At 37.6% G+C, this 26,163-nt stretch overlaps 1 protein-coding gene across 1 annotated transcript in view; it reads right to left on the bottom strand.

Annotated features, from left to right (window-relative positions):
- XPR1 (xenotropic and polytropic retrovirus receptor 1) overlaps nt 1-26,163 on the bottom strand; it is a 307,783-nt gene that overhangs the window by 56,130 nt on the left and 225,490 nt on the right. Inside the window, exons 5-10 of the mRNA XM_053693944.1 lie at nt 22,453-22,602; nt 15,240-15,323; nt 14,527-14,608; nt 13,345-13,532; nt 3,485-3,664; nt 2,150-2,312 (exon numbers count right to left, since the gene is read on the bottom strand). Coding sequence (XP_053549919.1) covers nt 2,150-2,312; nt 3,485-3,664; nt 13,345-13,532; nt 14,527-14,608; nt 15,240-15,323; nt 22,453-22,602 — 847 coding nt within the window. The remainder of the gene's footprint in view (nt 1-2,149; nt 2,313-3,484; nt 3,665-13,344; nt 13,533-14,526; nt 14,609-15,239; nt 15,324-22,452; nt 22,603-26,163) is intronic.

Genomic DNA, 26,163 nt, shown 5'->3' with positions numbered 1-26,163 from the left:
TAACCATGGTTACTAACCTCTCTCCTATCTGCTGATAATTTCACCTGTGCTCTAGTTAAAGTGAAAGTAAATTTAACTATTCGAATACTACTTTAGTTTTATTGACTATCAAACAGTTTAGTCGCTAACTTTTAATTTTTTTTTTTATATTTACGTTTTTTGAAATAATTATATAATTGCGATCTTGCTCTTCTGTCGCTCCCTCCGCCCCCTTGCTTTCTTTCGGCTTTATCTTTCTCACTGTGATCAGCGGTCCCACCCACCGTATGTGTAAGGAAGCGTGCTCGTACTCAATGACTTAATTTGTGCGCATGCGCAATATTACGATCTCCGCTGAGATACATACTAACAATGAATCGCTCGATTCATTGTTTAGTATTTTAGTGGAGATCATCCTAACAGTGTCTCGGTATCTGCAAGTTTGGTCTGATCGCTATCTCCGTGTGAGTGATGTAATGATATTAGGGGATGCCCTTTGGTAATGCGTATGCAGCTTGCATGAACGCGCTTTGAGACACAGGCAGATATCAGAGTTAGGCGCATGCACATTACAAGGCGGGGCGTACATCGAACTGATTTAGATGCCAATGAGGGAACCAATCAGTTCGATACGGCTGGAATCGTCCCAACAAATGACATTTTTCTTTTAATGCAGGTGGAGGAACGCAGAGAGAGTTGGGCAAACTAGATTGGAACAAAAAGGTATTTATTTATTTCAATTCTAAATAATTATTAGTGAATATAAATAGAAAAGATGCACCTATAGCAGCACTCGCTAATAGAGATTATGGGGAGGTAGGGACCCCTATCATTAAAATATAACTTAATAACGATCAAAAAAAATAATTACTTGGTATTACTTGCTTTGGGCTTTTCCCTTTAAATACTATTTAGTGTTATATTAGTATTGTCCGTGTGAAATTTGTGCCACACTGGGATCGGCCAACTATACTGGGTTTGTCTCTGTGTATATCTCCCTGGCCTGTTTGCTTTATATGTAATTAGGACTGTGTCCCCTCTATTTTAGTGGTTGAATTGTTCATACAGTTTTACATATCCGTTTGTGTGAAAATTGTTCATCATTTAGGCCAGTAACTCAGGGTCTATATATAGGCACTCCTTATTGGGGTATTTACCCCTTTCACATGTTTAGACAGTGTACACTTAATAGACTAATATATGCACATTCATAATATTAGGGGGCCCTATATTCATCCCAGTATTTAACTACCAGTGATATCATCACTCTTTCGGTTATTGTTTGTAGGTATCCATCTGTGCCGTTTTTAACACTATATGTTGTTTGTGTTATCCGTCTCCTACAGATTTTTATATTTTTTTGATCGTTATTAAAAGTTATATTTTAACGATAGGGGTCCCTACCTCCCCATACTCTCTATAAGCGAGTGCTGCTATAGGTGCTTCTTTTCCATTTATATTAACTCATTACTTTTGGCACTCAGCACCCTCCATAAACGTCCTTTGTGGACTAATATAGGATATTTGTGTTACACACACTCTCCTTTTTCCTAAATAAAGATTAGCCTGACTTTACTTTCACTTTAAGGTATCATGAAAATCTGGTCTGATAGGGGTACTTGCGGACTGGAGTTGTATAATACTGGGTTGCAGTTGTGATCTTGGTTTGGAACACATTCATCTGTAAAAGTGCTGTATATTGTGCACGTGGAGAATTAAATTGTGTCATATAAGTCAATGGTGAGTCTCAGAGTGTAGTGTTTGAATGCTGGTGCGCAGGCCCTCGCGGCGTATGTCGCTGAAAACCGGTAGTAATGGAAGTTGTGAAATGTTTCTATTTAAAATCAAAATGAACCCAAGCACATTTCTATTTTGACCTTTCTATCCCTTTAATGGTCAATGAATTTCTTAAAAAATAAAATCTATGTAAAATAAAACTATACGTCTCCATTAGAGAATAAACAAAATGGCAAAACACAATAGGCAAAAGAGAAGGATACTTGTGTGACAACGGCTTTTGCTGCCTTCTCGGCTATGACTTATTGCAAATCACATCATTTCTTTAAGAGCACATGAATAAAATGTAATCGATTGTAACAATGCAAATGCTTAGTAAACTTGCGTGTAAGATGTAATCAGTGTTTGTTTGTGGAAGAGTTAACAAACTTACCTTTCTGGACCAACCCTTTGGTTACTCCCCAGTTAAGCTCAAAACTATAGAAGCAGATCATGAACTCCAGATCCATGAGGATGAGCGCCAGACTATTAAGCTGATCAGCCAGCCAGAAATCTGCAAAACCCACTTTATGGAAAGGAGCAGTGAAGACGCGGAACTAGGGGCAGAAAGTGACGAATCGCATTAATACGGTAAACATGAAGACATGGAAGAACAAACAAACAGAACTAAAATGGAAGAATGATTTCTCTTATACTATTGTGATATGTTTTGTACAGGTGTAATGTCCCCCCCTGCTCCGGCGCAACCAATTGTCAATCACCCTGTGCGGTTCTCACCACGTATGAGGTGGTGGAGAGGAAAAAGAAGCAGCTTCTGTGGCAGCAGGATCACTTATGCAAACCTGCCCCCCATGGCTGAAAATGTTGCAAATGCAGCTTCTTAATTCTACCCCTATGTCCTTATTTCCTTGTTGTACATCTGGGTTCTTCAAACCATGGGTCTGGACCCATTACTGGGTCACAACATCAGGTTTACTGGGTCGTGAAATGTTGTATGAGAGTGCGTGCGCGCTGTATGAGAGTGCGTGCGCGCTGTATGAGAGTGCGTGCGCGCTGTATGAGAGTACGTGCGTTACTTTAGAGTTTGAGTACAATCAGGAATAAAGAACACACACATCTTAGTCACTTTGCCAAAAATTGCAGCTATCTTGCTGTATTTTACTTTAATTTTTCATACCAATCATGAAAAAAGGGTTGCAACGGTATGTAAAATCATGGCACTAGGTCTTAGGGAAAAAAAAGTTTGAAGAACTCTGTTTTACATGGTTTACAGTTGTATATGGGAGATCTATTTTGGTAACTTTAAGGTGAATGTTCAGTGCGTTTTTTATTAATATTTTGGCTATTACATAGACATGGATAAATAAGTTTACATTTGGTATGGGACAAGGTTTCTTGGAAGTCTGTGTTTTTCTTGTTTTATTTATCTTTACATAGTAATACAGGTTGATTTTGAGAATGGGCCACAGGTTATCACTTACACCACTAGACACCAGAGACTTTTGTCCTGATCTAAAGCTATGAAACACACAAGTGGCTCCCCATTTTGGAGCGAATAAATAGACTCATCATAGAAACAGATCTGGTCACAGCAACAAGTTAAATAGAAAGAGAATTGGAAATACTAAATTAAAAACATTAAAAGAAAAAAAAGTTTGAAAGGAATAAACAAAAACATAAAAACAGGAAAGCAAATTACAATATCAAAGGCTTTGCTAGAAAGTTGCAAAAAGCTGCCCATAAGAACTAGTCAGAGCACAATACTTACCAACAGTTTGAGAAGCCAGAATCTAGACTTGTAGTAGAACGTCTTGGTGGGGTTGACTAAGAAGATAAGCATGAAGCCGTACAGAGCCAGCGGGTTCACCTGCATCGGTATATGCAACGACTGTCCAAAAAGGCAGGAAAGCAGACTCAGGCACCACAGAATACCCAAAAAGCCTGCAATCTGACAGATACACCATGATATAATGCGTTACGTACAGTAAAAAGATTCTAATCTGACAGAGATATCGTGATATAAGGTGTTACCTACAATACAGTGATTCTAATCTGACAGACAGCATGATATAAGGCGTTACCTACAGTACAGTGATTCTAATCTGATAGAGATACCATGATATAAGGCGTTACCTACAGTACAGGGATTCTAATCTGATAGAGATACCATGATATAAGGTGTTACGTACAGTACAGTGATTCTAATCTGACAGAGATACCATGATATAAGGCGTTACCTACAGTACAGCGATTCTAATCTGACAGAGATACCATGATATAAGGCGTTACCTACAGTACAGTGATTCTAATCTGACAGAGATATCGTGATATAAGGCATTACCTACAATACAGTGATTCTAATCTGACAGAGATACCATGATATAAGGCATTACCTACAGTACAGTGATTCTAATCTGACAGAGATACCATGATATAAGGTGTTACGTACAGTACAGTGATTCTAATCTGACAGAGATACCATGATATAAGGCGTTACCTACAGTACAGTGATTCTAATCTGACAGAGATACCATGATATAAGGCGTTACCTACAATACAGTGATTCTAATCTGACAGAGATATCGTGATATAAAGTGTTACCTACAGTACAGTGATTTTAATCTGACAGAGATACCATGATATAAGGCGTTACCTACAGTACAGTGATTCTAATCTGACAGAGATACCATGATATAAGGCGTTACCTACAATACAGTGATTCTAACCTGACAGAGATACCATGATATAAGGTGTTACCTACAGTACAGTGATTCTAATCTGACAGAGATACCATGATATAAGGCGTTACCTACCGTACAGTGATTCTAAATCTGACAGAGATATCGTGATATAAGGTGTTACCTACAGTACAGTTATTCTAATCTGACAGAGATACCATGATATAAGGTGTTACGTACAGTACAGTGATTCTAATCTGACAGAGATACCATGATATAAGGCATTACCTAAGTACAGTGATTCTAATCTGACAGAGATACCATGATATAAGGTGTTACGTACAGTACAGTGATTCTAATCTGACAGAGATACCATGATATAAGGTGTTACGTACAGTACAGTGATTCTAATCTGACAGAGATACCATGATATAAGGTGTTACGTACAGTACAGTGATTCTAATCTGACAGAGATACCATGATATAAGGTGTTACGTACAGTACAGTGATTCTAATCTGACAGAGATACCATGATATAAGGTGTTACCTACAGTACAGTTATTCTAATCTGACAGAGATACCATGATATAAGGTGTTACCTACAGTACAGTGATTCTAATCTGACAGAGATACCATGATATAAGGCATTACCTACAATACAGTGATTCTAATCTGACAGAGATACCATGATATAAGGCATTACCTACAGTACAGTGATTCTAATCTGACAGAGATACCATGATATAAGGCATTACCTACAGTACAGTGATTCTAATCTGACAGAGATACCATGATATATGGCATTACCTACAGTACAGTGATTCTAATCTGACAGAGATACCATGATATAAAGTGTTACCTACAGTACAGTGATTCTAATCTGACAGAGATACCATGATATAAAGTGTTACCTACAGTACAGGGATTCTAATCTGACAGAGATACCATGATATAAGGCGTTACGTACAGTACAGTGATTCTAATCTGACAGAGATACCATGATATAAGGCATTACCTAAGTACAGTGACTCTAATCTGACAGAGATACCATGATATAAGGCATTACCTAAGTACAGTGACTCTAATCTGACAGAGATACCATGATATAAGGCGTTACCTACAGTACAGTGATTCTAATCTGATAGAGATACCATGATATAAGGTGTTACCTACAGTACAGTGATTCTAATCTGACAGAGATACCATGATATAAGGCGTTACCTACAGTACAGTGATTCTAATCTGACAGAGATACCATGATATAAGGCGTTACCTACAGTACAGTGATTCTAATCTGATAGAGATACCATGATATAAGGTGTTACCTACAGTACAGTGATTCTAATCTGACAGAGATACCATGATATAAGGCGTTACCTACAGTACAGTGATTCTAATCTGACAGAGATATCGTGATATAAAGTGTTACCTACAGTACAGTGATTCTAATCTGACAGAGATACCATGATATAAGGCGTTACCTACAGTACAGCGATTCTAATCTGACAGAGATACCATGATATAAGGCGTTACCTACAGTACAGTGATTCTAATCTGACAGAGATACCATGATATAAGGCGTTACCTACCGTACAGTGATTCTAAATCTGACAGAGATATCGTGATATAAGGTGTTACCTACAGTACAGTTATTCTAATCTGACAGAGATACCATGATATAAGGCATTACCTACAGTACAGTGATTTTAATCTGACAGATACCATGATATAAGGCGTTACGTACAGTACAGTGATTCTAATCTGACAGAGATACCATGATATAAGGTGTTACCTACAGTACAGTGATTCTAATCTGACAGAGATACCATGATATAAGGCGTTAACTACAGTACAGTGATTCTAATCTGACAGAGATACCATGATATAAGGTGTTACGTACAGTACAGTGATTCTAATCTGACAGATACCATGATATAAGGCGTTACCTACAGTACAGTGATTCTAATCTGACAGATATCGTGATATAAAGTGTTACCTACATTACAGTGATTCTAATCTGACAGATATCGTGATATAAAGTGTTACCTACAGTACAGTGATTCTAATATGACAGATATCGTGATATAAAGTGTTACCTACAGTACAGTGACTCTAATCTGACAGATACCGTGATATAAAGTGTTACCTACAGTACAGTGATTCTAATCTGACAGAAATACCATAATATAAGACATTACCAACAGTACAGTGATTCTAATCTGACAGATACCATGATATAAGGCATTACCTACAGTACAGTGATTCTAATCTGACAGATATCATGATATAAGGCGTTACGTACAGTACTGCACAGTGATTCAAATCAGACAGAGATACCATGATATAAGGCGTTAGCTACAGTACAGTGATTCTAATCTGACAGACAGCATGATATAAGGCATTACCTACAGTACAGTGATTCTAATCTGACAGAAATCATGATATAAGGCGTTAACTACAGTACAGTGATTCTAATCTGACAGAAATCATGATATAAGGCATTACCTACAGTACAGTGATTCTAATCTGACAGAGAGACCATGATATAAGGTGTAACGTACAGTATCGCACAGTGATTTTAATCTATGAGATACCATGATATAAGGCATTACCTACAGTACAGTAATTCTAATCTGACAGATATCCTGATATAAGGTGTTACATACAGTACTGCACAGTGATCCTGCAGAACAAATTACTACTGTACGGCAGCGCACACAGACACACCACTACAGGACAGATTACTACTGTACGGCAGCGCACACACAGATAGGCCTCTGCGGAACAGATTACTACTGTACGGCAGAACACACAGACACGCCCCTGCAGAACAGACTTCTACTGTATGGCAGCACACAGACACGCCACTGCAAGAGAAATTACTACTATACGGCAGGACACACAGAAACATCACTGCAGAACAGATTACTACTGTACAGCAGCATACACACAGACACGCCTCTGCAGAACAGATTACTACTGTACGGCAGTACGTACACACAGACACGTCCTTGCAGAACAGATCACTACTGTACGGCAGCATACACACAGACACGCCCCTGCAGAACAAATTACTACTGTACAGCAGCGCGCACACACAAACACACCTCTGCAGAACAGATTACTACTGTACGGCAGCGCGTGCACACAGACACGCCCCTGCAGAACAAATTACTACTGTACAACAGCACACAGACACGCCCCTGCAGAACAAATTACTACTGTAAAGCAGCACACAGACACACCCCTGCAGAACAAATTACTACTGTAAAGCAGCACACAGACACGCCCCTGCAGAATAAATTACTACTGTACAGCAGCTCAGACATGCCCCTGCAGAACAGATTACTGTACGGCAGCGTGCACACACACACACGCCCCTGCAGAACAGATCACTACTGTACAGCAGCATACACACACACGCCCCTGTAGAACAAATTACTACTGTACAGCAGCACATAGACACGACAAAACAAATTACTACTGTGCGGCAGCGCACACAGACACACCCCAGCAGAACAAATTACTACTGTACAGCAGCACACAGACATGGCTGAACAAATTACTACTGTACAGCAGCATACAAACAGACACGCCCCTGCAGAACAGATCACTACTGTACAGCAGCACACAGGCACGGCAAAACAAATTACTACTGTACGGCAGCACACACAGACATGCCACAGCAGAGCAAATTACTTCTCTACGGCAGCAAACACACAGACATGCCACTGCAGAACAGATTAATACTGTACGGCAGCACACACACAGACACACCACTGCTGAACAAATTACTTCTATACAGCAGCACACACCACTGCAGAACAGATTCATACTGTACGGCAGCACACACAGACACGCCTCTGCAGAACAAATTACTACTGTATGGCAGCGCGCACACAGAAACCTCACTGCAGAACAGATTACTACTGTATGGCAGCACACACACAGACACGCCCATGCAGAACCAATTACTACTGTACGGCAGAACAAATTACTTCTGTACGGCAGCAAACACACAGACACGCCACTGCAGAACAGATTACTACTGTACGGCAGAGCACACACATGAGGCTCACTCCCTTGCCGGTCCCGGGACAGACATACTGATTTGCTGCTTAAATTCCTATATAATGGTGTGTGAAAACTTAGGAAATTTTGAGGTAAAATATATTTTTTACATTGAGATGTTCAGGTGATATTTTCTAGTCCGCTTTTTTCAACTATACTGCATTACTTTTAAGTGCTTCATTTGTGTATCATGGCCCTTTAATACAAATATTTCTCAAGTCTGGTAGGTTTAAAGCAGAAAGTGAAAATTGCTTTGAACTGTGAGTTCCTTTAAAATCACCTTATATAGAGCTGGTTAGGACATTGTAATGTAGCTTTACACTAATGAGGCATAAATGAATTTAGTTAGGAATGTAAAATGCAACGCGGGCAAAAACTTCTGGCAAACTGGAAATTGAGTTAGTCCCAGTAAGAATATTGTTTTTAGCAGAGTAAGAGAATTTATAAATGTCCGTCCATTTCAAAACCAGTTTTCCTCAGAAACCCACATAAACATGCAGAAAATTAAATAAAAAGTCATTTAAATAAGAAATTTAATTAAAAAAATTATGCTGTTCAAATTATTTCCCCTTCAAAATAGAAAGCAGCTTCATTTTCTTTTTGTACTTGGTGTTAAATCCCTTTCCTCTTGCTTTGAGTGATGGAACATACCATGCATTACATGAGTCCATTAAAAGCCACTAATGGTAAAAGGCAGGTACTTAAAATAAACCACTGAACAGAAAGATCCCTCTACTCTTCTCTACACTCTATCAAGCCATACCAGAAGAAAGAAAGGCAAAAGAGAACATGCAAAGAACCAGCTCTGGTAGGGTGGGTCTTTATATTCAGTGAGGAGGGGACTTAACAGGAAGTACAGAAGTATAGTTGTCCCTAATGTTCATTGTGACAGCACATGAAGCAGAGCATTTTTGACAAATGGGTCAGAATCAAAGTTTTGCAAATAATCATTATGGAAGGCTTAATAGTCTGGAAACAAACCGTATCAGTGTCACCAATGCCCAGCTAAGGCCATGTTAGATGTAAGAAAGGGAAAACACTGAGAAAGAATTAGATGTAGAGATAAAAGTACTCAGCGAGAACACTTGAGGAATGTTCACATTACAATTCGTCTTTAATGAAAATCCAGGGGGAAAAAAAGTAGTGACTGTAGAATTGACTGACGTTTATTCATTCCTTAATGAGTAAATGACCATAGTCGGTTAGGGCAGAGAAAGGGATCTTGATGAAAGAGATCCAGAAGCAGGAAGAGACCTGTAGTTAGCATGAAGTGATCTTAAAATCAAAGCATTTGAGGCCAGAATGGGCAATGAAACGCATGCATGGACAATCTTGCTTGACCAAGTGCAGGACTGTGGTTGCTTAATTATGGGAGGGCTAATGTTCAAAGGCACGTACAATGCTTCCATAAAACCAACTGAGGATCTTTTTTTCTAGAAATGAAAAGGGCAACTTTAGAGCTTTGTCTAGAGGCTATAAAAACTACAGAATGTACGCCACAGAGAACGGTAAGTTCTGAAAATAAGGAAGGCTGAAAGGACGATCAACTGGTATAGAGTATGATACAAATGTTGATTTTTGAGATCTGGAGGGCAGGGATATGTAACCATACCCAAGTCAGGATCTTGAAGACTTTATACATAGAAACAGGATCATGTATTTCTACTTGGTGATTTATGTCAGATAATTTGGTGGGATTATCCGATTGTACCACCATGGAAAAGCCCATGAGTCTCTTACCTACAGAGCAAAGTCAAAGAGAAAACCCTGAATTGCATAATATTAATGGGAATAGACTCCTTTGTTGGTAAACTATAGGACTTGTACTTAATGTCCACAACAGACATGTACGTTGAGAAACACTCAGTGTGATGTTAGAGGCAGAGGATTGATTTAAGTCATGAGGAAGTCATGCACCAAGAGAGAGGGAAAAAAATGTCACTGATAATTAAAAATGTGGTGCCATCTATAACTAAAATGAAGTGGTAAGAGGCACATGTAAAATTTTATGAATGTAATGGTTACTAAACCCCCTACCATAAGTAGAGACATGCAAGCCAGAAGTGTTTGCCAAAAGCAGGAACTGTTATGAGAGAGGAGTCCATGCTGACTCCTTAGAACAGAGCTTTCCAAACTTTTCATGTTGGTGACACTTTTTAGACCTACATCATTTCACGACACAGTAATTCAGTTGTACTAGCAAAAAGGAGGTTAAACTAACTTGTTTTAAAAGATACGAACACATACATAAATTATATAATAACGAAATGTATTTACAAAGTAACAGTATGTATGTGCAAGAATTAAAAAAAGTTTATTAACACCAATAGCTACTTACTATATTAATGGGATGTATGAGGTTGATGGGATGAACACAGTTTCTGAATATTTGGTGTAATATTAGATAAAGACACTCGCATTTCATCATCAAGCATTTTTAAGCTTCCACTTCCTATCCATATATCAAGAGCAGGAGCAGCAATGCACTACTGGGAGCTAGCTGCAAAACAATCCCACTGACTTCTGCTCAGCATTTAAGCTGCCACCCTCAGAGCTCTGCGAGTCCGACTGACTACTGCCCGCGCTGCAAACACACTGCTGTCCCACTCACTGGCTACACTTGCAGTCACGAGCCAATTAAGGAGACTACACGTGCAGTCAGGAGCCAATGTGCTGCCAAATCCGCCAATGGTAATAGTTTCAGTTCCCACTGAGCTGCGCCAATAGGTTAAGATGATCTGTGACCCACTAGGTATCAATCACGTGTCAACCATGTGATATGCATAGCAGGCAGGCGGAAAGTCAGAAACCAAAAAACAATTAAAATAAATAAATAAATCATTTAAAAAAAATTGTGCTGAAGCAGGGACACACCCACACACTGCTGCCGACACACTAATGTGTCCTGACACACAGTTTGGAAAGCACTGCCTTAGAATGTAATCTAGTGGAGAGGATCAGGAAGCCATTGGAGAGGTGGGTTGAATGTACTGCAGATCTGTGCTTGTGTGGGCGAGAACTTGGCTGTATAAAAAAAAGGCCAGGATTAAAATGTGCACTAAATAGGGTGATACTAAAATACCTGGTAACCATAACATAGTAGAAAGGCAGAGAGGACCTAGGCAATCATCTGTATAAACATCTCTAAGTTGAAGGAAAGGGCAGCAAGCTGAAACATTGTTGGCTAAAGAATGACACTTTTTTTTAGTGAGCCAGATGAATGAAGCATGCAGATCAACACGGTAGATATGTATTAACCAGGTTCCATAACTCCAATTAAAATCAGGAGTATTTGTCAAACTTTAGAGACTTAAACAATAGAATGTATCTTGGAGCTGAAAGAACATTGGATACATTTGTAACCCCCTAGACATTGTATAATTCATCCTGGACTTGTCATTGGTGCAAGAGAGCTTCTTGGATGTATACTGGTTTTATCCTAGTGTAAATAAAGGTTATTTCCTGAGGACTTTCTGATAATATATAGCTTCGAGCAAAACAATATTTTGCAATAAAATGATAATGCATCTAAACTACAGCTAATGACCCTAATCAGCTGGCCATGTTTTTAACCATAGTGCTATCTGTGCTTGAGCAGCAAATCCCAAGGCACCCACTGCTAAGCCTAAATCAACTAAAGCATCACAGATTAACATTGGCTGGTGGCATAAGAATGAAGTATATCTAAAACGTCTTCAGTGGAAAAGGACTCTGCTGGTTGCTCTATTTTAATAGAATAATCATGCAGTTTGCAATAATGGAGACTGGTGCATTCACCCATATGGGTCTGTCCCATGACTGTAAAACAGATTTTGAGATAAGGTAAATAAAGGAGAAATACTAGGCTACAATTTTTTTTCAGAGGTTGTTACTCTTCTTTAATTAGATTAGAGCAAACTATATAAATAGGAAAGATTTTACCCTTATGTACAGTAATCTAGTACAGTCTACAAATGCTGGGGTGTTTTTTGTGTTTGTTTTTTTATAAAACCAGGCTATGGATCTTAAGTAAAATCCCTGTGTGATGGGACTTAACAACATATCTATAATCTTTGATTAACTGCTTTGTCTGATGAACACAAATAAGCTTCAGAATGGTATGTACGTGGGACAGCAGAAGGAATGTGATGCTTGGGCTTATTTCTGAAGCATATAACATCTACTTAAGAGAACTTAACAGTAGCTCGCAATAAGTTAAAGGATAAAGGCTATGAAAATTACTCCTATGAAATACAGAAATAGGCAGTTGATTGTCCTCCAGGGTTGGCACGTTTGAGGATTTGAAGGAAAGCACCAAGAGGCCATACAGTGGTCAGTTGGATGGGTGGAGTCATTAAAAATGTCACCTGAGCAACACAGCAGGAGCCAAGTTTTACCTATCACGGGCAGTATAGATTTATCTAAGGCAAAGTATCACTATAGACTTATCCGGCCCTTAAACACAGAACCAGGCTCCAGATAAGAGATATTTCCATACTTTGGTTAATGGAAAACAAATGGTCAAACAAAGAATGGGCAGTACAACCTTATTATGAATATCCCTTCTGAATGTAATGTAAGGATAGTTATGAAAATATAATGTACAATTGCTTTCTTGATACTGCAAATATAACTATCTGAAAAGGGGTGAGCTTCAACAAAAAGTGATCAGAGGTTCCCTGAAAAATGTCACTGCCAGACCGATATAGGGCTGGAGCCGGTAATTTAGGTGATAATCTGCAGAGGGAGAACAAAGCAGTGTGGAGCTTAATACTAACATTATGGCCATTAATCATCTCCTGCTATATGTGCGGTCACAATGAACACAAACATCCCTCAATATCATGTCAATCTCCCATCACAAGACAATACTGGAGAGATTTATCCTACTAGGGCTTACTTCAAACAGATGCTGATGGGAGAGGTTGTTACGAGGGTTAAGTTCAAAGATGAGGACATGGTTAACCCCAGCCTGTCTCCAACCATAGGTGTTTATGCCCAGAAGGAAGAGGAACTCCACCAGAAGAAACCCGCCTCTGTAAATCCTCACCAGGGGCCACACATTCTCATTCTTCAACACCATAAAACCTGGAATGAGAAATATCTAGGAGTTCACTTTCTTACTAGATCCAAACAATGTTTATTATTGGTTCATTATTATTTTATTATTATAGCTTATCTAGAAATGATAAATGATGCTAAAACTGTGTTCCTCTATTTGTAAGGAATGTTTGCAACTCCTAAAGAAACTGTGCATGTGTAGGGAACATGCATCATATGTAGACAATGTGAACCACACGAAACACAGAGCAACATATAGAATCTGTAATGTTCAAACAGAATGAAAGGGGAGTCACATATTGTGACACTGCCACGACAATGTAAATAATGTTGCCGCTTATATTATATTATATATATAGCGCTACAAAATGCAGGCTGAGAGTGGCCGTCTCACTGGAAACCAAGCTACTGTTCGCTCTTGTTGAATTGGTGGGCGCACACTGGGAAGACGATGCAGCCTCAATGTAACAGAAACCGCACGTTTTATTGCAAGACATTTCTAAGCTTTCTAAACACAGCTGTTTTATCATTCATATACAAGCTTGCAATAATAGAAATCGTTTTGGGTTTTTTTAGACCTCCGTATGTGATGACGCCCATAAGTATTATTATGGTAACCTCATTAATTGCATGGGACTTTGGTGGGGTCCTATAAAAGCACTTTGATACGTCTTATATTATTTACATTGATATAGCAGTGTTACGCCATGCGGAGTCCTTTTCTGTGCTGAACATCGCAGATTCTCCTGCATCATTACATGGTTTGAAGTGGAACTGTCTGAGTGTTCTACATCATATTTTGAGAAATGTGTTGGCTGTCTAGGCACTAGACCAAATATATATAAACTGACTGTTTTTAAAAGATAATATAGCTCAGGGCTCTTTATATGTATTTATTGTATTTTTATTGTGGCAGGTGGAAGCGTGCCCCCTAAGATATATATTCACTTATTGTGATGTTACCTTGTTATATGCAAGTTCTAGAATACCTACATAATATAAGCAAAGAAGGGTAAAGTACCTGCCACAACGACCGCTATTTGCAGAACAATAAAGACCCCGCAGTACAGACCCACTCGAAAAGTTGTCCATGCTGGAGCAGGCTGTATAGAGAGAGATTAACGATAGAACAATAAAACCAGGAGAAAAAAAAGATTGTGTAGTAAGACTTGGCAAGGGAAGAAAAAGCACGGTAAGACAGAATGACAACACAGTAAGGGGACAATAAAGTGCAATTATTTTTCTTTGTTCAGAAAGAAGTGTCACAAATGCAGTAGATCTTTCCATTTTTAAGATGGATGATTGTGTCATAACAAAACTATGTTTTTGTTTTACCCTCAAGTGATGTTCCAGATTACCTAAAAAGCGGTGTAAATCTGTATGTATGGAACACGCGTTTCTTGTTGTCTTCAGTATCAATAGCTTTATCATAACTTGTTATGCACAATGTTATGTGTAATGGCTGCACATTCACTTGCATCATATTTTTTTAATGTCCCCTTTAAAGGGATATGCAAGTATAAACAAAAACTTCTCTGACCTTATTATATATTTTTTTAAACATTGATGTTTAAAAATGCCTCTATATTTCAAATAAGGAGAAGATACTGCATATAAAGAGAATGTTTCATTTAAAATAGTTTTCAATGCTGTAATCTTCCTCATGGTTTTGTCAATAAATACGTTGGGTTTAAGAACAAATAAATAATTTGAGTATAACAGCTGTAATCTCACCTGGGCTGCTCCAAGGGGTGGCACTCGAAGTCGTTTCATGGCTTTCTGCCTGTCCCCAGATTCTAAATCGTTGGTCACTACAGTCTGCAAAACAAGAGAGAGAGAACCTAGTGATGAGGCTAAAAAGTATTAAAGGCTATAAATGTGTGTTCCTGGCACAAAGCAAGTAAGATATAAATCCTTATAGTTTTGTTATGACGTAATAATCTAAAGTGATATTGTATAGCGATTAAGTTATATTTTTATATATTCTGATAGTTCAGGTATGTTACCAATTTGTTAAAGGGGCTGTACTGTCAAAATATCCCTTTCATGGTTTAGTGAGAACATGCAGCTATAAACAATCTACTTGTATTATGAAATGTGTTTGTTCTCATGGTATCCTTTCTGAGAGTAGGCCTAGGTATGCTCTTGAGAGTTTAGGAGTGTGCACATATTTTTAGCATTCTATGGCAGTAGTGATTGCAACAATGATTGTGGCAATGTTATACATTGTTGCAAAACTGTATTTACTGTTTAATATCTCTCGTTACCCTCTATAACTGATAAGAATTGGACTTATTTGCATGAAAACATACTTACACCCATGGGAAGTCACTAAAATCGGTCATTTCTTTTAAAGGGACATAAAACCCCAACTTTTTCTTTCATGATTTAGACAGAGTACTGTAAATAATTTTAATCTACTTTCCAATTTACTTTGATAATCTAATTTATACCTCGGTAAGCACAAGAGCAGCAATGGACTACAAGAGTTAGCTGCTGATTGGTGGCTGCACATATATACCTCATATAAACATGTGTTCAGCTAGCTACCAGTAGAGCATTGCTTCTCCTTCAACAAAGGATACCACAAGAATGAAGCAAATTTGATATTGGAAAGTTGTTTAAAATTGTATGTTCTATCTAAATCATGAAATATTTGTGTTTCATGTCCCTTAAGCTACAGAAAGATTTCACAATTATATAATTAGCCACAGTACTTCTATTTTTTTTGCCTTTAAAGGGATAGTAAAGTCCACATTAAACTTTTATGATTCAGATAGGTCATGTAATTTTAAACAACTTTCTACTTTACTTTTATCATCAAATTTGCTTTGTACTCTTGGTATTTGTAGTTGAAAGCTAAACCTAGGTAGGCTCATATGTTAATTCCTAAGCCCTTGAAGGCCGCCTCTTATCTCATATGCAGTTTGTTTTTCATATAAATAACTGTGCTCACGCACGTGGAATTATTTAAGAGTCAGCACCGATTGGATAAAATACAAGTCTGTCAAAAGCACTGAGATAAGGGGGAAGTCTGCAGAAGCTTAGACACAAGGTAATTACAGAGGTAAAGTATATTTCTATAACAGTGTTGGTTATGCAAAACTGGGGAATGGTAAATACAGGGATTATGTATCTTTTTAAACAATAACATTTTTGGTGTTTACTGTCCCTTTAAGTATAGTTGTTTGCTAACATGAACCTAAAAACTTTAAAATGTATAACGTTAATGTGAAAAACAAGCGTTAAGACAACGCTGCTATACATATCACATAGAATTGTGTAAATACTATAGCGAATGGATATTACATCACTTTTTTGTAAACTCATACAATTTAATCATTACCTGATTTTTAGTCTATTCCTCTGATGCATTTGCAATGCTACCGGTCATATAACTTGTTCATAATTTATTTGCATAGAACTATTAATAATGTATAGGTTTTTCATATCTAGGGGACAGGTAATAGGATTCTGCGAGTGCTTCTATTTTTAACGTACATTTTCTTTCAGAGCACTGCATGAGACTAAAAGTTGTCAGAGAACGCCAGGTAAAGAGCGAATGAATATTGACTGATAAACAGCATTTAGTCAGACATATATGTAATGCTCAGCATGCAGCAATTAAAGGGACAGGCTACTCCAGACTTTGTATTGTTTAAAAATATAGATAATCCCTTTATTACACATTCCCAAGTTTTCACAACCAACAGTGTTATATTAATATACTTTTTACCTCTGTGACCTTACCTTTTAAACCTCTGCAGACTGCCCCTTATTTGAGTTTTTTTGACACTTTCATTAAAGCCAATCAGTGCTGACTCACAAATAACTCCACGTGATCTATATGGCACACATGAACTAGTGCTGTCTAGCTGTGACAAATGTCAAAATGCACTGCGATAGGAGGCGGCCTTCAAGGATTTCGAAATTAGCATGAGCCTACCTAGGTTTAGCTTTAAACAAAGAATACCAAGAGAACAAAGCCAATTTGATGATAAAAGTAAAATTGGAAAGTTGTTTAAAACTGCATGCCCTATCTGAATCAGGAAAGTTTAATTTTGACTAGACTGTCCCTTTAAGTCAGTTCAGTTGGAGATATCGTATATCATTTACAAATATCCAAATATGCTTTACTAAAAAAAACATGAGATTTTATTTGCTTAATGAAATCCCTTTGTGTTCTTTGCACCATAAACTGCTGAGTGCGTCTCTGTAAACTAGAGGAGAACTATTTCAAATTCCTAACATTAGCCAAAAATCACAGGATGGATTTGGAACGTTATTAAATGCAACAGGCTCTGCTTTTGTTTAAATGTATAAAAAAAAAAAAAACAGGCATCACGGCATTGACTTTAGTGTGATCAACCGTCTACCTAAGCAATCATTTTGAATAGACTTAAAGGAACAGTCAACACCAAAATTGTTATTGTTTAAAAAGATAGATAACGCCTTTACTACCCATTCCCCAGCTTTGCACAACCAACATTGTTATATTAATATACTTTATAACATTTAAACCTCTAAATTTCTGCCTGTTTCTAAGCCACTAGAGACAGCCTCTTAATCACATGCTTTTTTATTAGCTTTTCACAACAAGAGTCTGCTAGTTCGTTCGAGCCATATAGATAACATTGTGCTCACGCCGTGGTTTGTGGCAGACACTGCACTAATTGGCTAAAATGCAAGTCAATAGATAATAAATAGCCATGTGATCAGGGGGCAGTCAGAAGATGCTTAGATACAAGGTAGTCACAGAGGTAAAAAATATATAAATATAACTATTGGTTATGCAAAACTGGGGAATGGGTAATAAAGGGATTATCTATCTTTTAAAAAAATAAAATTCTTGTGTAGACTGACCCTTTAAAAGGGGAAAATAATAAAATGCTGTATTTGCACCACTGTTATCTGAGAACTGTGTCTTTAATCTCTGCAAATTAAAGGGACACAGTAAAGTAACAATTAAACTTTAAAGTGATGGTAAATTTTCCCCTTTGTCTTAACAGATCTGGAATGTTAGTGATATATTAGATGGAGATTAATTCATCAGTTGTATGAAGATGCTCTGTCTAGATCTTACTTTTTAACGTTTTTAATTTAAAGGGACAGTCTACACCAGATTTTTTATTGTTTTAAAAAGATAGATAATCTCTTTATTACCCATTTCCCAGTTTGGCATAACCAACACAGTTATATTAATATACTTTTAACCTCTGTGATTATCTTGTATCTAAGCCTCTGCAAACTGCCCCTTTTTCAGTTGTTTTGACAGACTTGCAGTCTAGCCAATCAGTGCCTGCTCCCAGGTAACGTCACGTGCACGAGCACAGTGTTATCTATATGAAATACGTGAACTAACACCCTCTAGTGGTGAAAAACTGTTAAAATGCAATCTGAAAAGAGGTGGCCTTCAAGGTCTAAGAAATTAGCATATGAACCTCCTAGGTTAAGCTTTCAACTAAGAATACCAAGAGAACAAAGCAAAATTGGTGATAAAAGTAAATTGGAAAATTGTTTAATATTACATGCTCTATCTGAATCATGAAAGTTTATTTTGGCCTAGACTGTCCCTTTAAATACTACGTGCTCCAACCGCCCACTTCAAAAGCAGTTATTTTTGTTGAGCCAACAGTTTGAAATATTCTCCAATCTGCACTCAAGCTACAACAACAGTGCTGTATGGATAGAGCGCTGATTGGAGAATATTTCAAACTGTTAGCTCAAAAAAATAAAATTGTTTTGAAGTGGGTGGCCGGAGCGCGGGGTATTTGCATTTCAGCACTACGTTAAAAAGTTAAAGAGCATCTTCATTATAAACGATAAATTAAAGGACCAGTCAACACATTAGATTTGCATAATCAACAAATGCAAGATAACAAGACAATGCAATAGCACTTAGTCTGAACTTCAAATGAGTAGTAGATTTTTTATAACAAATTTTAAATTTATGTATATTTCCACTCCCCTTGTACCATGTGATAGCAATCAGCCAATCACAAATGCATATACGTATAGTCTGAATTCTTGCACATGCTCAGTAGGATTTGGTGACTCAAAAAGTGTAAATATAAAAGAATGTGCACATTTTTTTAATGGAAGTAAATTGGAAATTTGCTTAAAATTGCTGCTGTATCTGAATCTTGTAAATGTAATTTAACCTGAGTGTCCTTTTAAACTCCATTTAAAATATCATGCATGCAGTGAAAACAACTTTCCGATTTATCTCTATTATTACGTTTGCTTTGTTATCTTGGTATCCTTTGTGAAAGGGACACTCTGGGCAAAATTTAAATGCACATAAATGAATTCTATCTTTGAATAGAAACATATTTGTAATATAAATGTATTGGCACAAGTGCTTCTAGTAAAAGTTATCGCTGTTTTAGTGTTAGCATTAGTACTGCACGTGCAGCATAGCTAGAGATTCTCAGTGAACCAGCATTTTAAATACTGTAGCTGCTCAGAGCTCCAGTGGGGCATGTATCATGTCAGTAATGGTGTCACTACCAGATGATACAAGCACCTTAGGCTCTCTGAGCAAGTGCTGTGCTTAAAATGCTGGTGCACGGTGCATACTTAAATACACATTTGAAATAGCTACAGCTTTTATTAGAAACATTTTTACTAATTATTTATTTATAAAATATTTTACCAGGAAGCATACATTGAGTATGTCCTGGGCTAATACATGTATTTTAAAGCGTAAACCTAGGTAGGCTCAGGAGTGTGCACAAGCCTTTAGCCCTTCATAGCAGCAGTGTTTGCCACACTGTAGAACATTGCTTCAAACATTGTTGCAACCAGGGTTGCCACCTGAGCCATGTTTTCCTGGACACTTATGAGTTACACATGCTGCAGGGTGTGCAGGGAGGAACATGACTAGGGCGGTTTAGAAACACAATACATGTTCCTCCCTGCACACCCTGCAGCATGTGTAACTCATAGGTGTCCAGGAAAACATGGCTGAGGCGGCAACCCTAGTTGCAAACACTGCTGACAGTGCTAAAGAACCGTGCACGATCCTGAGCCTCTATAAACAACTTTCCAATTTACTTCTATTATCAAATATATTTAGATCATTTGTTATCCTTTGCTGAAGCAGGAGCTAGCTAAACACATTAGGTGAGCCAATGACAAGAGGCATATACGTGTACTCACCAATCAGCAGCTAGCTCCCAGTATTGCATTGCTGCTCCTTAGCCTACCTAGGTATGCTTTTCAACAAAGGATACCAAGAGAAGGAAGCGGAATAGAGGTAAACTATGAAGTTGTTTAAAAGTGTTTGCTCTATCAGAATCATAAAAGAGAAATGTGGGGTTTCAGAACACACAATTTAGACAGAAATGGAAATGGCTCGGCATCTGAAACTGGACTGAAGTAGAAATAATTCTCATCTGCCATTCCAATATCCTACTAGCCTTTATATAACATATCAATGCATCAACGTAACAAGTGCAAAAGCTTACAATGAAAGTGTACAGTACACATGCATAATCACAACTTGTGGAATCTTTATCCCCATTGGTTCCTGCACGATACTTAAGGCCTCCTAGTAGGATAGGAAATTATCTCTGATGAAGCTGATATACATGTGCGAAACGCGTCAGGTCTTAGGGAGCACACCTTCCCACCTTATGGCTCAGATCCAATAAACTACTGAATTTCATTTAGTACGGGATTTGTTTTTTCTTCTCATATGAAATAATTCCTAAACAAGCTGCAAAGCTAATGCTGAAAACAAAGGCAGAGAAATACAAATATGGACTTTAAAGATCTGGGATTTTCTTGCCATTCTATTGTCATTTGGCGGCTCAAAAAAAAATTAGTCTGTGTGTTTGTAATGTTCATACCCCACTGCCTCACACACACAGAGAAAACGCTTACAGAACTGTAACATCCTGTAACGTGCTCCTTCAGACAAGACGCATAGAAGGGTGCAATAAAAATAAAATGTTATCTTCAGAGTGAGTTTATTTAACTGTAAAACGTCCCTTTCAGGCAATCTGAGGCTGCACTTACAAATGGATTTGTAAGTTCAGCTCTGGCACTGGGATGTGCTGATCTCTAGAGTTTAATTAAACAAAAAGGCTTGCAGGAAAATAAAAACATAAAAAAGAAATACTCTGATGTGTCGCTTTTCTTTGTTTATAACTTTATATAACCCATGCAAAAAGGTTAAACACATAAAAGTCAGCACCAAAGAAACAATGCACTACTGGGAGCTAGCTTAACACTTCTAGTGAGCCAATGACAAGAGACAAATGTGTGTAGTCACCAATTACCAGATAGCTACCAGTAGTGTAGGATATGTACATACTCTCTCATGCAAGTTTAATTTTACTTCCCTATCCCTTTATATATCAATATGATGGTATTAAATAAATGCATCTATAATGATTTCTAGATTAAACATCTTATTAAAGCCCATTGTTATTGTGAGCAGTTTATTTCCTTGCTACACTCAACAGCTAGCACTACCGCTCCTGAGCCTACCTGGGTATGCTTTGTTGAACAGCATACCTAGGTATGCTCAGGGGCAGGACATTGAAAGGTTTTTTAAAAATTGTATGCTCCTTCTGAACCATGAACGTTTATATTTGACTTTCATATCCCTTTAAGAATCTTGTGTTATATTTTTTTAAACTTTACAGGGCCAGCAACCCATTGACTTATGTCTGTTTATGTATTACAGCCCCACTCGCTGTATAAAACCACACAGGTACCTCCGTTTCAGATATCACCAGATTTTTTTTAACCTGTAGAGCACTGGCATACTATTGACTTATGTTTATGAATAACAACCCCACTCGCTGTATAAAACCAGTCGGGTGTCTCCGTTTCAGAGATCAGCTGATTATTTTTTTTAACCTGTACAGCACCGGCATACTATTTACTTATGTTTATGTAATACGGCCCCACTCGCTGTATAAAACTAGACAGGTACCTCTGTTTCAGAGATCAGCTGATTTATTTTTTTGCAGGTGTAGAACGGTGCCACTTCCACATGAGCCACGCGCCAGTCTGCCCCTCGTGTAGTGTCCAAGATCTTGTCATGTTTCTTTAGTATTTTTCGGAACCCTGTGAAGTTAAGATTCTAAAGGAAAAATTATATTGCGTTAGTGTCCAAGTTATTCACCCATAGTAAATATATAAAAGAGAACATGTACAGGGTTGTCTATTAAGGTTGGAATAAGCTTGGACTGAACAAATTGTGTAGAAAATGCTAATTGCTGGTTGCATTTCTTATGGTGTATTCTGTAAAGATTTTCCCCTGCAGCTCTCGTTGCTTTTTCTCGCAAACTAAAAGGTGGTAAGACTGTCAAAATACTCAAAAAACACTTATTACCCTAATAGAAAAAAACATGTATATATCTAAGATATTTTATACATAGTAATGTGATTTGCATTGGCTGTAGGATTTAATTTAGTGCGCCCCCCCCCCCTGCTCTCTGATAAGTTAGAGCGGGGGGGGGGCAAAATTTCCCTTTTAAGCAAGCTCCATTACATTCTATGGGAGACATCGCCCTTGGACAGACCTTTTGTAGGAGTATACCTTGAGGGCACACTCTGCGAGTTTTTGTGACCAGTTTATGAAGTTTTTGTAATCTGGCTCCTAGTTATAATAGTGCAATAACAATACAGCACTTATGTCCATTTATTAGTTCAAATTTATAGGGAAGAGAGAGATATTGATGGGATTGGTCGAATACATCTCTGACATTTGATTTGACTGAAAATCTATAGACAAAGGAGCAATGTCATATGGTGAGAAAAGAATGTCTCATACTTTTTTAAAGAGACAATCTATTCTAAAAGGTATAGGCTTTAATTGTAAATGGTAGTGATGGCCAACTAGCTAACATATGGGGGGCTCAGCATTTTGGAAGCTTTAAGGGACACAGATTAGTTGTGTCCCTTTAAGAGCTGCATATACATTTATAGATACATACAAATAATATATTTCCTAAAAACGTCCAGTGGCACCAAGCCTGATTTAGGTACGGTTGCAGGGTATACTCTCCTCTGTTCATGTTTGTTCATCACTAAAATTCACCAAAACACATTTTAGTTCCTCTTTATCTTGGGGCCACAAAAACTATAGCACATATTCTCAGTTTTGCTTTTTGTGTGTCACTATAGACTTTTTTCACACTAGGACTCTTAAATATCAGCTCACTTGTGAATTGATTAAGCATAATTCTTTGCTTAATTGCTCTTTTTAGAAGAGAATTTATAGGCACACTCGGCTATCTGCCAAGTGAAACGCTAGATGTGCGCTCTGAGAATTGCAGGATTAAAGAAGTCAGCGTGGAACTGCCATAAAAACGCTACAGTGAAAAGGACGATTCATATGCTAAGGAGGCAAATCGGAAAGAAAGAATTCAAAAGTTCATTAGAACAGCTATGTGTAGGAACGTATTAAACATGGGAACAAAATGTGTTTGCTTCAAATACCTAAATGTACGGGGAAATTGTTCTTGCAAACCTGCTAATGTTATCATTACAATACTTAACTATGTTTAGACATAGATAATTATAGTTGGGCACAACCAGCTATTTAAGATGCAAAAATCCCTGCTTCCCTCCTACCACCCTTGTGAGATTAAAGGGACAGTAAATACCCAAAAAGTTATTGTTTAAAAAAAAAAGATAGATAATCCCTTTATCTACTATTCCCCAGTTTTGCATAAACAACACTTATAGAAATATACTTTTTACCTCTGTAATTACCTTGTTTCTAAGTCTCTGCAGACTGCCCCCTTATCTTAGATATTTTGACAGACCTGCATTTAATTAGTGCTGACTCTTAAATAGCTCCATGTGCATGAGCACAATGTTATTTATATGAAACATGAACTAATGCCCCCTAAGCTGTGAAAATCTGTGAAATGCATTCAGATGAGAGGCGGCCTTCAAGTGTTTAGAAATTAGCATTTGAGCCTACCTCGGTTTAGCTTTCAACTAAGAATACCAAGAGAACAAAGCCAAATTGCTGATAAAAGTAAATTAGAAAGTTGCTTAAAATGACATGCCCTGTCTGAATCATGAAAGTTTAATTTGGACTTTACTATCCCTTTAATCAATGCCATTGCATTCTGTTTACATAGCTTTTCTACAGATAATTTGTTTGTTATTCATATTTTCAGTGTAGATGGTGGTTTACACAGGCAAAAGCAGCTATTTCAAATAACAAAATAAAGGCAAACAAGCTGTAAGCAAATAATTAAACATACTCCAGCAGGTAAAATTATTAATTGAGAACACTTTAAAGGGGAAAATATTCCTTTAAGCTGTGCTGAGACTACATAGAGACACTAATAACAGGAGCATCTGCACAGTGCACCTAGGAGGTAATATCTTATGCATGTCTGCCCACTGATAGGTGCAACCAGAGATGCACACTGCAGTCACCAGCTTTGCGGAAAACAGATAAAAAATAGATGATTTGGCCATGTCAAAATCATGTTGTTAGCGTTTCCCTTGCATAGCTGTGACCATGCGTGATAAATATCCTTTAATCCGAAACAGAACATCTAGACGTGGTGGTGTAGCACGGGCCGGATGCCGCACAAGGCAAATAATCTGATGTTACACACAACCTTGCATGGACGGCCTCTTTTATTGCCAGTTTTATTTCTGTCACAAATTGTTCTCAGCAGAAGAGTGAGATAATTAAAAGAATCTTAAGTTCAAACATGGAGGTTCCCATTACTTTAAAGAAATTTAGAAAACAAACCACTTTTTGGAGTTAATTTACAGGAAAAGGGGACACATAAATAATGAAAGTATATTGCAAAGTTGTTGTTTTTTTTGTTCTTAACTACACAGATTTTAATACTACAATCTCATAATGTTTAATATCCCTTTAAGGGACATGGAAGTTAAATTGAAATGTTAATAATTAAGATAGAAGTAATTTAGATTTTTTTTTTTAATTGCATACTCTATCAAATTTACTTCATTCTCTTGCTATCCGTTGCGGAGGAGCATAATGAGGATGGCTCTGACCTGTGCACGCGTCTTCATCACTATATGGCATCATTTTTTTTTTCCAAACTTTATTGAAAGCCCAAACAAAATAACATCATTGTTCACTACAAATTTAAACAAAACAGCCATTTACAGGATATCACCGTGCGGCTATCATTACAATATGTACTTTTGGGTGCGTTAACACAAAATGAATAAGGCGGACTACAAAGCGTGCACGTGTCTGGAGCACTTTATGGCAGCAGTTTTGTTATTCATTAGCAAGAGCACTATATGGCAGCACTATTTCCTGCCATATAGTGCTCTAGACACCTAGCTAGGTACCTGTTCAGCAGAGAATACAGTGGGAATGAAAAAAAATTGATAATATAAATAAATTGAAAACTTTTTTATAAATTGCATACTCCGTCTGAATCACTAAATATTTTTTTGGGTTTCACATCCCTTTAAAGCTGTGTTTCAACTCCAGTCTCCAGGACCCTTCACAGGCCAGATATTCATTCTATCTTAACTAGAGCACATGTGACAATCATCTGAAGGGTGAGAGCAGGTTAGTAACCATGGTTACTGATCAGATGATTATTTCACCTGTCTCTAGTTAAAGGGACACTGAACCCACATTTTTCTTTCGGGATTCAGATATAGCAGCAATTTTAAGCAACTT

This window comes from Bombina bombina, chromosome 10 (assembly GCF_027579735.1).
Source record: "Bombina bombina isolate aBomBom1 chromosome 10, aBomBom1.pri, whole genome shotgun sequence".
Lineage (NCBI taxonomy): Eukaryota > Metazoa > Chordata > Amphibia > Anura > Bombinatoridae > Bombina > Bombina bombina.
Note: the sequence above shows the minus strand (reverse complement) of the source record. Positions and strands in the feature narration are given on the sequence as shown.